This window comes from Oenanthe melanoleuca, unplaced genomic scaffold, assembly GCF_029582105.1.
Source record: "Oenanthe melanoleuca isolate GR-GAL-2019-014 unplaced genomic scaffold, OMel1.0 S029, whole genome shotgun sequence".
Taxonomy (NCBI): domain Eukaryota; kingdom Metazoa; phylum Chordata; class Aves; order Passeriformes; family Muscicapidae; genus Oenanthe; species Oenanthe melanoleuca.
In genome coordinates, this window is record NW_026612678.1 from 41,142 (window position 1) to 56,620 (window position 15,479).

A 15,479-nucleotide genomic window follows, 5' to 3' on the forward strand; every position below is an offset into this window, starting at 1 on the left:
ATCTGGGAAAAAGCAGAGAAAAAATTGGCGGAAAACTGGGAAAAAAATCCGGAAAAGCTGGGAAAAAAACAGCGAAAAATGGGGAAAAAATTGGGAAAAAGCTGTGAAAAAAGTGGGAAAGAAATCAGGAAAAACTGGGAAAAAAGTGGGGAGAAAAATGGAGAAAAAATTGGGAAAAAAACGGGGGAAAAAGTGAGAAAAAAATCAGGAAAAACTGAGAAAAAATAAAGTGGAGAAAAAATTGGGGAAAAAACTGGGAAAAAGCAGAGAAAAAAATTGGCAGCAAACTGGGAAAAAATCAGGAAAAACTTGGGAAAAATTAGTGAAAAATGGGGGGAAATTGGGAAAAACCAGCAAAAAAGTGGGAAAGAAATCAGGAAAGACTGGGAAAAAACTGGGAAAAAGCAGAGAAAAAATTGGCAGAAAACTGGGAAAAAATCAGGAAAAAGTCGGGAAAAATTAGTGAAAAATGGGGAAAAAATTGGGAAAAAAGGGGAAAAAAGTGGGAAAAAAGGGGGGAAAAGTGGGAAAAAATCAGGAAAAACTGGGAAAAAAGTGGGGAAAAAGGTGGAGAAAAATGGAGGAAAAATTGGGGAAAAAATCTGGGAAAAAGCAGAGAAAAAATTGGCAGAAAACTGGGAAAAAATCAGGAAAAACTCGGAAAAAATAGCGAAAAATGGGGAAAAAATTGGGAAAAAGCTGGGAAAAAATTGGGAAAGAAATCAGGAAAACCTGGGAAAAAACTGGGAAAAAACAGAGAAAAAACTGGGGGAAAACAGGGAAAAAATCAGGGAAAACTGGGGAAAAAATAGTGAAAAATGGGGAAAAATTGGGAAAAACCTGGAAAAAAAGTGGGGAAAAATTAGAGAAAAATGGAGAAAAAATTGGGGAAAAAAATCTGGGAAAAAGCAGAGGAAAAATTGGCAGAAAACTGGGAAAAAATCAGGAAAAAGTCGGGAAAAATTAGTGAAAAATGGGGAAAAAATTGGGAAAAAATTGGGAAAAAAGGGGAAAAAAGTGGGAAAAAAGGGGAAAAAATTGGGAAAAAATCAGGAAAAACTAGGAAAAAAGTGAGGAAAATGATGGAGAAAAATGGAGAAAAAATTGGGGAAAAAATCTGGGAAAAAGCAGAGAAAAAATTGGCGGAAAACTGGGAAAAAAAATCAGGAAAAACTCGGAAAAAAAAAGCGAAAAATGGGGAAAAAATCGGGAAAAAAGTGGGAAAAAATTGGCGAAAATGGGGAAAATTTTGGTAAAACCTGGGGGTGAGCGGGAGGAGCTGCTGCCAGGGTGATTTTGGTGTTTTGGCAGCGCGGAGAAGCGGCGGCGCGAGCAGGAGCACCGGTACCTGGAGGAGCTGGCGGAGCTGCTCTCGGCAAACATCGGCGACATCGACTCGCTGAGCGTCAAACCCGACAAGTGCCAGATCCTGAAAAAAACCGTGGATCAGATCCAGCAGATGAAGCGCCTGGAGCAGGGTGGGGGAGGGGGGAGAGCGGGGGAGGAGGGGGTTGGGGGTTGGGGGAGGGAATTTGGGATTTGGGGAGGGGAAAATTGGAATTTGAGAAGAGAAAATTGGGATTTGGGGAGGGGAAACTGGGATTTGGGGAGGAGAAATTTGGAATTTGAGAAGGGGAAACTGTGGTTTGAGAAGAGCAAATTGGGATTTTGGGGAGGGAAAATTGGGATTTGAGAAGGGGAAACTGGGATTTGAGAAGAGAAAATTGGGATTTGAGAAGAGAAAATTGGGATTTGGGGAGGGGAAATTGGGATTTGAGAAGAGAAAATTGGGATTTGGGGAGGGGAAATTGGGATTTGGGGAGAGAAATTTGGGGAGGGGAAAATTGGGATTTGAGAAGAGAAAATTGGGATTTGGGGAGGAGAAATTGGGATTTGGGGAGGAGAAATTGGGATTTGGGGAGAGGAAATTGGGATTTGAGAAGAGAAAATTGGGATTTGGGGAGGGGAAATTGGGATTTGGGGAGAGAAATTTGGGGAGGGGAAATTGGGATTTGAGAAGAGAAAATTGGGATTTGAGAAGAGAAAATTGGGATTTGAGAAGAGAAAATTGGGATTTGAGAAGAGAAAATTGGGATTTGGGGAGGAGAAATTGGGATTTGGGGAGGGGAAAATTGGGATTTGAGAAGAGAAAATTGGGATTTGGGGAGGGGAAATTGGGATTTGGGGAGAGAAATTTGGGGAGGGGAAAATTGGGATTTGAGAAGAGAAAATTGGGATTTGGGGAGGAGAAATTGGGATTTGGGGAGGAGAAATTGGGATTTGGGGAGAGGAAATTGGGATTTGAGAAGAGAAAATTGGGATTTGGGGAGGGGAAATTGGGATTTGGGGAGAGAAATTTGGGGAGGGGAAATTGGGATTTGAGAAGAGAAAATTGGGATTTGAGAAGAGAAAATTGGGATTTGAGAAGAGAAAATTGGGATTTGAGAAGAGAAAATTGGGATTTGGGGAGGAGAAATTGGGATTTGGGGAGGGGAAAATTGGGATTTGAGAAGAGAAAATTGGGATTTGGGGAGGGGAAATTGGGATTTGGGGAGGGGAAATTGGGATTTGGGGAGGGAAAATTGGGATTTGGGGAGGGGAAATTGGGATTTGGGGACGGGAAATTGGGATTTGAGAAGAGAAAATTGGGATTTGGGGAGAGGAAATTGGGATTTGGGGAGGGGAAATTGGGATTTGAAAAGCAAAATTTGGGATCTGAAAAGAGAAAATTGGGATTTAAGGAGAGAAAATTGGGATCTGAGGAGCGAAATTTGGGATTTGAGAAGAGAAAATTGGGATTTGGAGAGGGGAAATTTGGGATTTGAGGAAGGAAATTGAGGTTGGAATTGTTATGTTGGAGGTTTTCAGGGAATTTCTTTCGGAAAATGGGGATTTGAAAAGAGAAATTTGGGATTTGAGAAAGGAAATTTGGGATTTGGGGAGAGGAAATTGGGATTTGAGAAGAGAAAATTGGGATTTAAGGAGAGCAAAGTGGGATCTGAGGAGCGAAATTTGGGATTTGAAAAGAGAAAATTGGGATTTGGGGAGAGGAAAATTGGAATTTGAGAGGAGAAAATGGGATTTGGGGAGGGGAAAATTGGAATTTCAGAAAATTGGGATTTGGGGAGGGGAAATTGGGATTTGGGGAGGGGAAAATTGGGATTTGAGAAGCAAAATTTGGGATTTGAAAAGAGAAAATTGAGATTTGGGGAGGGAGATTTGGGGATTTGGGAATGAAAGTGAGGTTGGAATTGTTATGTTGGAGGTTTTCAGGGAATTTCTTTTGGAAAATTGGGATTTGAAAAGGAAAATGACATTGGAGGATTTCTTAGAATTCTCTCTGGAAAATTGGGATTTGGGAAAACTGGGATTTGGGGAAGGAAAAGTGGGGTTGGAATCCCATTGGAGGTTTTCAGGGAATTCCTTCTGGAAAATTGGGATTTAAGGAGTGAAATTTGGGATTTGGGGAGGGAAAATGGAGATTTGAGAAGGAAAATGGCATTGGAGATTTTTCAGGAATTCTCCCTGAAAAAATTGGGATTTGGGAAGAGAAAACTGGGATTTGAAATGGGAAAAGGGAGCTGGAATTGTTCCCTTGAGGGTCTTCCAGGAATTTTTTCCTCTCAATTAATTTTTACATAATCAATAAATAATTTAGAATTCTTGGAAATTTGAGATGAAAGGAAAATCCTGGAATTTTTTTTCCCCTTTCTTTTTTTATTTCTTTTTTTTTCCCCTTTTTTAAAATCATTCCTATTTTTTTCCCACTTACCACCAGGATTTTAAAAAATCCCAGAATTCCCATTTTTTAAATCCCAGAATTCCCATTTTTAAAAAAATCCCAGAATTCCTTTTTTTTTTTTTCCACTCATCACCAGGATTTTAAAAAATCCCAGAATTCCCATTTTTTAAAATCCCAGAATTCCCTTTTTTTTTCCATTTACCACCAGGATTTTTAAAAATCCCAGAATTCCCATTTTTTAAATCCCAGAATTCCCATTTTTAAAAAAATCCCAGAATTCCTTTTTTTTTTTTTCCACTCATCACCAGGATTTTTAAAAATCCCAGAATTCCCATTTTTTAAAATCCCAGAATTCTCATTTTTTTAAATCCCATAATTCCCATTTTTTTAAAATCCCATAATTCCCATTTTTTAAATTGCAGAATTCTGATTTTTTTTCCACTTACCACCAGGATTGTAAAAAATCCCAGAATTCCCATTTTTTAAATCTCAGAATTCTCATTTTTTAAAAATCCCAGAATTCCCATTTTTTAAAAAATCCCAGAATTCCCTTTTTTTCCCCCACTCATCACCAGAATTTTAAAAAATCCCAGAATTCCCATTTTTTTAAATCCCAGAATTCCCATTTTTTTTCCACTTACCACCAGGATTTTAAAAAATCCCATAATTCCCATTTCTTTCCACTTTTCACCAAGATTTGAAAAAATCCCAGAATTCCCATATTTTTAGATCCCACAATTCCCATTTTTTAAAATTCCAGAATTCCTCTTTTTTTTTTTTTTTTTTTTTCTTACCACCAGAATTAAAAAAGAATCCCAGAATTCCCATATTTTAAAACCCCAGAATTCCCATTTTTTTAAAATCCCAAAATTCCCATTTTTTTAAAATCCCAAAATTCCCATTTTTTTCCCACTTCTCACCAAAATTTTACCAAATCTTAAACCCCAAAAACTAAAACAAAACCTGGAATTTCCCCACCAGAGAAATTCCCAAATTTTGTGATATTTCTGCTCCATTTTCCTCATTCATTTCCCCGAAACACCCAAAAAATCGGGAATTCGACTCCGGCGAAACCCAAATTCGATTTTTTTCCAATTTTTTTTAAAAAAATTCCCGTTTTTCCGTGTTTTTTTCCAGAAAAAGCGACGGATGACGAGGTGCAGAAGTCGGACATCTCCTCCAGCAGCCAGGGCGTCATCGAGAAGGAATCGCTGGGGCCGCTGCTGCTGGAGGTGCGGCCGGAATTCCGGGAAAAACCGGGAATTGGGGCGGGGAAAATCGGGAATAGGGGCGGGGAAAATCGGGAATTGGGGCGGGGAAAATCGGGAATGGGGGCGGGGAAAAATTGGGAATTGGGGCGGGGAAAATCGGGAATAGGGGTGGGGAAAATCGGGAATGTGGGCGGGGAAAATCGGGAATAGGGGTGGGGAAAATCGGGAATGTGGGCGGGGAAAATCGGGAATAGGGGTGGGGAAAATCGGGAATAGGGGCAGGGAAAATCGGGAATGGGGGCGGGGAAAACCGGGAATAGGGGCGGGGAAAATCAGGAATGAGCCAAATCCGGATTTTTTTGGATTTTTTGGTGGATTTTGGGCTTTAATCCCGAGTTTTAAGGGAGGATTTTTTTGTTTTAATCTTGGATTTTAGGGTTTCAATGGGAGGGAGATTTTTTGGGATCTGGGAATAGGGGCGGGGAAAACCGGGAATGGGGGCAGGGAAAAATCGGGAATGAGCCAAATCCAGATTTTTTTTTATTTTTTGGTGGATTTTGGGCTTTAATTCTCGGTTTTAGGGGTGGATTTTGTAGTTTAGTCTTGGATTTTGGGGTGTAAATGGAAAGGAGATTTTCTGGGATCTTGGAATTCCGAAGGAAAATTGGGAATGAGCCAAATCCGGATTTTTTTTTATTTTTTGGTGGATTTTGGGCTTTAATTCTCCGTTTTAGGGGTGGAAATTTTGTTTTAATCTTGGATTTTAGGGTTTCAATGGGAGGGAGATTTTTTGGGATCTGGGAATTCTAAAGGAAAATCGGGAATGGGGGTGGGGAAAATTGGGAATGGGGGCAGGGAAAAATCGGGAATGAGCCAAATCCAGATTTTTTTTTACTTTTTGGTGGATTTTGCGTTTTAATCCAGAGTTTTAGGGGTTTAAATGGGAGGGAGATTTTCTGGGATTTGGGAATTCCAAAGGAAAATTGGGAGTGGGAACGGGGAAAATTGGGAATGAGCCAAATCTGGATTTTTTTTGGAATTTTTTGGTGGATTTTGGGTTTTAATTCCGGATTTTGGTATTTAAATTGTTCCAGCATGGGATTTTCCAGGAGATGGAAATTCCAAAAATTGGGAATTTGTGGGAGGAAAAACAGGGAATTAGCCAAATCTGGATTTTATTTTTTTTCAGGGATTTTGGGGTGGATTTTGTGTTTTAATCTTGGATTTTAGGGTTTAAATGGGAAGGAGATTTTCTGGGATTTGGGAATTCCAAAGAAAAATCTGGAATGTGAACAATGAAAATTGGGAATGAACCAAATCCATGGTTTTTTTCTGGGATTTTTTGCTTTAATCCCAGATTTTGGGATTTAAGTGGCTCCAGGATGGGATTTTCCAGGAGCTGGGAATTCCAAAAGAAAATTGGGAAAAACAGGGAATGAGCCAAAAAAATTCCCATTTTTTCCCTTTCCCAGGCCCTGGATGGGATATTTAGGATAAATCTTTGGAATTTCCCCTTTGCCAGCCCCTGGATGGGTTTTTGGGATAAATCTTTGGAATTTCCCCTTTCCCAGGCCCTGGATGGGTTATTTAGGATAAACCTCTGGAATTTTTCCCCTTTTCCAGGCCCTGGATGGGATATTTAGGATAAATCTTTGGAATTTCCCCTTTTCAAGCCCCTGGATGGGTTTTTGGGATAAATCTTTGGAATTTTCCCTTTTCCAGGCCCTGGACGGGTTTTTGGGATACAACATCAGAATTTTTTCCCGTTTTTCCCCTTTCCCAGGCCCTGGGTGGGATATTTGGGATAAACCTCTGGAATTTCCCCTTTTCCAGGCCCTGGATGAGATATTTAGGATAAATTTTTTGGATTTTTCCTTTTCCAGGCCCTGGACGGGTTTTTGGGATACAACATCAGAATTTTTTCCCGTTTTTCCCCTTTTCCAGCCCCTGGGTGGGATATTTGGGATAAACCTCTGGAATTTTTCCCCTTTTCCAGGCCCTGGATGGTTTCTTCTTCGTGGTGAACCGGGAGGGCAGGATCGTGTTCGTGTCGGAGAACGTGACCGGGTACCTGGGCTACGGGCAGGAGGAGCTGATGAACTCCAGCGTCTACAGCATCCTGCACGTGGGCGACCACGCCGAGTTCGTCAAGAACCTGCTGCCCAAGTCCCTGGGTGCGGGGAACGGCCTGGGGAAACGGGGGGAAAAACACAGGGAAAATCTGGGGAAAATACGGGAAAAATACGGGGAAAATCGGGGGAAAAATTGGGGAAAATCGGGGAAAAATCTGGGGAAAATACAGGAAAATCGGGGAAAAATTCGGGAAAAACTGGGGAAAATTTGGGGAAAATTTGGGGAAAAATCAGGTGAAAATTCAGGGAAAAATCTGGGTAAAATTGGGGAAAAATCTGGAAAAATACAGGAAAGATGTGGGGAAAATATGGGAAAGATCTGGGGAAAATTGGGGAAAAATCTGGAAAAAATACAGGAAAAATGTGGGGAAAATATGGGAAAAATCTGGGGAAAATCTGGAAAAAATATAGGAAAAAATCTGGGGAAAATCCGGGGGAAATCTGGGAAAAATCTGGGAGAAATCCAGGGAAAAATCGGGGAAAAATCTGGGGAAAAAGTCTGGGAAAAATCCGGGAAAATCTGGGGAAAATCCGGGAAAAATTTGGAGAAAAACTGGGGAAAAAATTGGGGAAAATACGGGGAAAGTACAGGAAAAATCTGGGAAAAATTGGGGGAAAATCTGGAGGAAAATACAAGAAAAATGCAGAAAATATCTGAGAAAAATCCTGGAAAAAATCTTGGAAAAATTCGGGAGAAATCCCGGAAAAATCTGGAAAAAGTGCGGGAAAAATCTGGGGAAAATCTGAGAATTCTGAGTGGATTATTCCCAGCACTTCCTTAAATCCCAGAAATTTTCATGACTTTCCAGTCCCTTAAACCCAAGGGGTTTTTGGGAATTGTGCTCCTCAAACTCCCAGGGATTTTTGGGAATTCCCAATCCCATTTTTCCCATTTTTTCCCCCCCCAGTGAACGGGGTGCCGTGGCCGAGCAGCGACACGTTCCAGTGCCGGATGCTGGTGCAGAGCCCCAGATTCCCGGGATTTTTGGGAATTCCCAATCCCATTTTTCCCATTTTTTCCCCCCCCAGTGAACGGGGTGCCGTGGCCGCAGGAGGCGCCGCGCCGCAGCAGCCACACGTTCCAGTGCCGGATGCTGGTGCGGCCGCCGGACGAGGCCGGGGCCGAGAACGCCGAGCTGCGGCAGCGCTACGAGGTGATGCAGTGCTTCACCGTGAGCCAGCCCCGCGCCTTCCAGGAGGAGGGAGAAGGTGGGGAAACAATCCCAGGAATTGTGGGGTTTGGATTGGGATTGGGCTTCACCGTTAGCCAGCCCCGCACCTTCCAGGAGGAGGGAGAAGGTGGGAACACATCCCGGGATTTGGGATTTGTGGGGTTGGGATTGGGTTTGGGGTTGGGGTTGGGATTGGGGTTTGGGATTGGGCTTCACCGTGAGCCAGCCCCGCGCCTTCCAGGAGGAGGGAGAAGGTGGGGAAACAATCCCAGGAATTGTGGGGTTGGGATTGGGATTGGGGTTTGGGATTGGGGTTCACCGTGAGCCAGCCCCGCGCCTTCCAGGAGGAGGGAGAAGGTGGGAACACATCGGGGATTTGGGATTTGTGGGGTTGGGATTGGGATTGGGATTGGGCTTCACCGTGAGCCAGCCCCGCGCCTTCCAGGAGGAGGGAGAAGGTGGGAAAAGAATCCCAGGAATTGTGGGGTTGGGGTTGGGATTGGGATTGGATTTGGGGTTGGGATTGGGCTTTACTGTGAGCCAGCCCCGCGCCTTCCAGGAGGAGGGAGAAGGTGGGAACACATCCCGGGATTTGGGATTTGTGGGGTTGGGGTTGGGATTGGGATTGGGGTTTGGATTGGGATTTGGCTTCACCGTGAGCCAGCCCCGCGCCTTCCAGGAGGAGGGAGAAGGTGGGAACACATCCTGGGATTTGGGATTTGTGGGGTTGGGATTGGGATTGGGATTGGGGTTCACTGTCAGCCAGCCCCGCGCCTTCCAGGAGGAGGGAGAAGGTGGGAACACATCCCGGGATTTGGGATTTCTGGGGTTGGGATTGGAGTTGGGATTGGGGTTTGGATTGGGGTTGGGATTGGGGTTTGGATTGGGATTGGGATTGGGGTTCACTGTCAGCCAGCCCCGCGCCTTCCAGGAGGAGGGAGAAGGTGGGAACACATTTGGGATTTGGGATTTGTGGGGTTGGGGTTGGGATTGGGATTGGGATTGGGGTTCATTGTCAGCCAGCCCCGCACCTTCCAGGAGGAGGGAGAAGGTGGGGAAAGAATCCCAGGAATTGTGGGGTTGGGGTTGGGATTGGGGTTGGGATTTGGGGTTTGGGATTGGGCTTCACCGTGAGCCAGCCCCGCGCCTTCCAGGAGGAGGGAGAAGGTGGGAACACACCTGGGATTTGGGATTTGTGGGGTTGGGATTGGGATTGGGATTGGGATGGAATTGGGGATGGGTTTGGATTGGGATTGGGATTGGGGTTCACTGTCAGCCAGCCCTGCGCCTTGCAGGAGGAGGGAGAAGGTGGGAACACATCCCGGGATTTGGGATTTATGGGATTGGGGTTGGGATTGGGATTGGGAATGGGATTGGGATTTGGCTTCACCGTGAGCCAGCCCCGCGCCTTCCAGGAGGAGGGAGAAGGTGAGGGAAGAATCTCAAACTGTGGGGTTGGGGTTGGGATTTGGATTAGATTGGAATAGGGGTGGGAATGGTGTTGAGAATGGGAAATGGATTGGGGTTGGGATTGGGATGGCAGTACAGGATTGGGATTGGGATTAGGATTGGGATTGGGATTGCAGTACGGGATTGGGATTGGGATTGGGATTGGAATTGGAATGCCAACCTGGGATTTGGATTGGGATTGGATATGGGATTGGGATTGGGATTGGGATGGGAATGCCAGCTGGGATTGGGATTCAGGCCAGGTCTGGATCCCTTCCCTTGTCCCATCCATCTTTCCCCTCCACATTCCCAGGATAAATCCCACAATTCCCACAGGAGGGAACAAATCCCAGACTTTCAGCACCAAATCCCAGCAAAACCTTCAATTTTATTGTCCCGCCCCATAATTTCATTATTCCATCCCATAAAACCTCCCCTTTGCAGAATTCCCAGGAATTAAACCCCATTTCCTCAGATGGAAAATCCACAATCCAGGAGCAAGATTTGGGAATTCAAACCCGGAATTCCCGACGTTTTTCCCATTTTTTCCCAGATTTCCAGTCGTGTCTGATCTGCATCGCCCGGCGCTTGCCCCGCCCGGCCGCCCCGGCCCCCACCGAGTCCTTTGTCACCAAACAGGACACCACAGGTAAATCTTGGAATTCCTGGGAATTCCCACCAAAATCCCGGAATTTTGGTGTCTGGAGGTCGAGGATTTTTGGGAATCATGGAATTCCGGGACGAGTTGGGTGGGATTCAGCTTTGATCTCATCCCAATCCAATCCTGCCTTTTCAGGATTTCTTTGGACACTCCCAGGGATTTTTTTGGGAATTCCAGCCCAGCATTCCCAAATTTCAGATTTTGGGTGTTTTTGGGGGGAATTTTTTTAGATTTTTTTAAAATGGGATTTGATGATTTGACGTTTTTGTCGGGATTTGAGGTTTTTAGTGGTTTTTAGATTTGTGAGTTTTGGGATTTTGTGTTTTTTGGGGGGGATTTGGAGTTCTTTGGGATTTGGGAGTTTTTGGGATTTTGTGGTTTTTTTCTGGGATTTTTTTTTGGGATCACCAGGATACCCTGGGATACCCCAGGAATTCCTTCCCAAATCCCATTTGTCCCTTTCCCAGGGAATTCCCTCCATTCCCAGCCTGGGATTGGATCCATTCCCATCCCCACTCCTCTCTGGGAAGGAATTTTGGGAATTCACTGGGAATTCAGGACTCCAGGAAGGGTCTCTCTTCCCTTTTCCATCCCCAAATTCCATAAAAATCTCTCAGGATCCCAGAATCCCAGAATGATTTGGGATGGGATCCATGGACCTTCAATCCCTCCTTTTTCCCTTTCCCCACTTTTTCCCAAATTTTGCTTTTTTTCCCCTTTTTCCTTTTTTCCCTTTTTTTCCCTTTTCCCCTTCTCCCCTTTTCCCTATTTTTCCTCTCTTTCTTTTCCATTTCTTCCTTTTTTTTTTATTTTGCTCTTTTCCCGCTCTTTTCCCCTCCTTGTCTGTATTTTGCTTCTCTTCCTTTTCCATTTTTTCCTTTGTTTTACCTTTTCCCCCTTTTCCCCTCTTCCCCTTTTCCCCCTTTTTCCTCCATTTTCATTTTTTCCCTTTTATCCACTTTTCCTTTTTCCTCCTTTTCCCTCTTTTCCCCCCTTTTATTTTCCTTCTCTTCCTTTTCTGTTTGTTCCTTTTTTCCTTTTCCCCCTTTTTCCCAAATTTTCCTTTTTTCCCTTTTTCTTCCCTTTTCTCCTTTTCCACCTCTTTTTCCTTCCTTGTCCATATTCTTTTTCTCTTCCTTTTTCATTTCTTCCTTTTTTCCTTTTCCCCCTTTTCCCTAATTCTGCTTTTTTTCCCTTTCCCCCCAATTTTCCTTTTCCCCATTCCCCCTTTTCTCTCTCCCCGCTCTTTCCTTCCCCCATTTCCACAACTCCACTACCAATCCACCAACCCAAACTCCTCCAACTTTCCCATTCCCACATCCAACTCCCCAAATTTCCCAAATTTTCCGTTTTTCCAGGAAAAATCATCTCCATCGACACCAGCTCTCTGCGCGCCGCCGGCCGGACGGGCTGGGAGGATTTGGTTCGAAAATGCATCTACGCCTTCTTCCAGCCCCAGGGCCGTGAGCCCTCCTATGCCAAACAGCTTTTCCAAGAAGGTATCCATAATTTTTTTTTCTCCATCCAGGAGCTTTTTCCTGGAAAAAAACAGGAGAGCTGAAAAATTTGTGTTTTCCCGCCAAAACGGTGAAAATTCGCGGCGTTGTTTTTGTGCCGTCGCCGTTGGGTTTGAGATTTTTTTTTTTTTTTTTTTTTTTGTAATGCCAAGATGGTTTTTGGTTTGTGGTGTTTGGGGATTTATTGGGATTTTTGAGGGATTTTTCCAGGATTTTTTTTTGGAATTTTGTGATTTTTCTCTCAGTGATGATCCCAGCGTTGAGCCCCTCATCGCTTCACTCTGTGCTGATCCTCCCTGGGACCAGTTGGGGTTTTGGGGATCAAATTTCCATTAGGTTGGGGTTTTTAGGATTGCACTGGAATTTTCTCAGGATTTTCTTGGCATTTCCCATAATTTCCCCCAGAATTCCCATTTTTTTCCCTCAGTGATGACTCTGGCATGGCCTTGAGCTCCTCATCCCTTTCACGCTTCACACTGAGCTTTGTGCTGATCCTCCCTGGGTCCAGTTGGGGTTTTTGGGATCAGATTCTCATTGGATCGGGTTTTTTAGGATTGGATTGGAAAATTTTCAGGGTTTTCTTGGGATTTTTTTAGGATTTTTCTAGGATTTAGTAGTTTTTCCCCTCAGTGATGACCCAGCACTGCATTGATCCCCTGGCCCCCTTAACACTGTGTCCAGTTGGGATTTTTGGGATTAGATTCTCATTGAATTGGGTTTTTGGGATATGATTGGGATTTTTTCAGGGATTTTCTTGGGATTTTCCCATATTTTCCTTTGGAATTCCCATTTTTTTCCCCTCAGTGCTGTCTCTGGCACAACCTTGAGTTCCTCGTCCCTTTCATGCTGAGCGACCGCTCCGTGCTGATCCTCCCTGGATCCTGCTGGGGATTTTGGGATCAGATTCTCATTGGATTGGGGTTTTTGAGATTAGATTGGGACATTTTCAGGGATTTTCTTGGGATTGTTTTAGGATTTTTCTGGAATTTAGGAGTTTTTTCCCTCAGTGATGATCCCAGCACCACACTGAGCCCCTGACCTGCTTCATGCTGAGCGACGGCTCCGTGCTGATTCTTCTTTTGTTGTACTCTGGTTTTTGGGATTTTCTCAGGATTTTCTCAGGATTTTCTTGGGATTTTCTCAGAATTTTCTCAGGATTTTCTTAGGATTATCCCATATTTCTCCCTTGAATTCCCATTTTTTCCCCTCTGTGATGACTCTGGCACGGCCTTCAGCTCCTCATCTCCTTCATGCTGAGCGACGTCTCCGTGCTGATCCTCCCTTTGTTCTATTCTGTTTTTTGGGATTTTCTCTGGATTTTCTTGGTATTTCCCAGAATTTTCCCATAATTTCCCCCACAATTCCCATGTTTTCCCCCAGTGATGACGCGGGGCACGGTGTTCAGCCCCTCGTACCGCTTCACGCTGAGCGACGGCTCCGTGCTGATCCTCCCTTTGTTCTATTCTGTTTTTTGGGATTTTTTCGGGATTTTCTCTGGATTTTCTTGGGATTTCCCAGAATTTTCCCATAATTTCCCCCACAATTCCCATGTTTTCCCCCAGTGATGACTCGGGGCACGGTGTTCAGCCCCTCGTACCGCTTCACGCTGAGCGACGGCTCCGTGCTGATCCTCCCTGGGTCCTGCTGGGGATTTTGGGATCAGATTCTCATTGGATTGGGTTTTTTGGGATTGAATTGTGATTTTCTCAGGATTTTCTTAGGGTATTCCCAGGATTTTCCTGGAATTGAGGAATTTTTCCCCTCAGTGATGATCCCAGCACCGCATTGAGCCTGTGGCCTGCTTCACACTGAGTGACAGCTCCGTGCCTATCCTCCCTTTGTTCTGTTCTGCTTTTTGGGATTTTCTCTGGATTTTCTTGTGATTTTTTTGGGATTTCCCATAATTTCCCCCTCAATTCCCATGTTTTCCCCCAGTGATGATGCGGGGCACGGCGTTCAGCCCCTCGTACCGCTTCACGCTGAGCGACGGCTCCGTGCTGATCCTCCCTTTGTTCTATTCTGTTTTTTGGGATTTTTTCGGGATTTTCTCTGGATTTTCTTGGGATTTCCCAGAATTTTCCCATAATTTCCCCCACAATTCCCATGTTTTCCCCCAGTGATGACGCGGGGCACGGCGTTCAGCCCCTCGTACCGCTTCACGCTGAGCGACGGCTCCGTGCTGATCCTCCCTGGGTCCTGCTGGGGATTTTGGGATCAGATTCTCATTGGATTGGGGTTTTTGGGATTGAATTGTGATTTTCTCAGGATTTTCTTAGGGTATTCCCAGGATTTTCCTGGAATTGAGGAATTTTTCCCCTCAGTGATGATCCCAGCACCGCATTGAGCCTGTGGCCTGCTTCACGCTGAGTGACAGCTCCGTGCCTATCCTCCCTTTGTTCTGTTCTGTTTTTTGGGATTTTGTTGTGATTTTTTTGGGATTTCCCATAATTTCCCCCTCAATTCCCATGTTTTCCCCCAGTGATGACTCGGGGCACTTTGTTCAGCCCCTTGTACCGCTTCACGCTGAGTGACGGCTCCGTGCTGATCCTCCCTTTGTTGTACTCTGGTTTTTGGGATTTTCTCGGGATTTTTTTGGGATTTCCCATAATTTCCCCCACAATTCCCATGTTTTCCCCCAGTGATGACGCGGGGCACGGCGTTCAGCCCCTCGTACCGCTTCACGCTGAGCGACGGCTCCGTGCTGATCCTCCCTTTGTTGTACTCTGTTTTTTGGGATTTTTTCGGGATTTTCTCTGGATTTTCTTGGGATTTCCCATAATTTTCCCATAATTTCCCCCACAATTCCCATGTTTTCCCCCAGTGATGACGCGGGGCACGGCGTTCAGCCCCTCGTACCGCTTCACGCTGAGCGACGGCTCCGTGCTGAGCGCCCACACCAAGTGCAAGCTGTGCTACCCCTCGAGCCCCGAGCTGCAGCCCTTCATCATGGGCATCCACGTCATCGACAGGTGAGATTCCCGGGAATCCGCGGGATTTTCTCGGGAATTCCATGAAATTCCGGAGTCACCCGTTGCCCACTGGGTGCAGCAACGGAGCTTCAGGCTCTGATCCCATCCTGGGCTTTTCCAGTTTTGTGTTTTCCTTGTTTTTTTCCCCTGCTTTGAGATTTTGCCAGAATTCCAAAAATTTCAAAATTCTCAGAATGCCAGAATTTTTCAGGGATTTTGTTGTTCCCTAAGGAAAATTTTCTGTTGTTTTCACTCTTTGGGTGAGGAGTTTTTCCATAAAATTCAGCCTCAGCCTTCTCCAGTCATTTCCTGGCTGCTAAATGCTGGGTTGGGATTGGGATTGGGATTGGATTTGGGATTGGCATTGGGATCGGGATTGGGATCAAGATTAGGATCAAGATTGGGAACAGGTTTGGGATTGGGTCTGAGATTGAAATTGGGGACTGGGATCAGGATCATGAGCAGAATTGGAATCAGGATTGGGATCAGGATTGGATTGGGATTGGGATCAGGGTTGGGATCAGGTTCAGGACAAGAATTGGGATCGGTATTGGGATTGGGAAAAGGATCAGGATCAGGCCTGGGATCAAGATCAGAATTGAGATTTGGGATTGAGATTGGGATCG

At 44.9% G+C, this 15,479-nt stretch overlaps 1 protein-coding gene across 1 annotated transcript in view; it reads left to right on the top strand.

Moving 5' to 3' along the window:
* Positions 1–15,479, top strand: part of NCOA1 (nuclear receptor coactivator 1) — a 53,867-nt gene that overhangs the window by 14,180 nt on the left and 24,208 nt on the right. Inside the window, exons 4-10 of the mRNA XM_056515658.1 lie at positions 1,312–1,478; positions 4,880–4,974; positions 6,950–7,127; positions 8,115–8,294; positions 10,260–10,355; positions 11,726–11,866; positions 14,706–14,853. Coding sequence (XP_056371633.1) covers positions 1,312–1,478; positions 4,880–4,974; positions 6,950–7,127; positions 8,115–8,294; positions 10,260–10,355; positions 11,726–11,866; positions 14,706–14,853 — 1,005 coding nt within the window. The remainder of the gene's footprint in view (positions 1–1,311; positions 1,479–4,879; positions 4,975–6,949; positions 7,128–8,114; positions 8,295–10,259; positions 10,356–11,725; positions 11,867–14,705; positions 14,854–15,479) is intronic.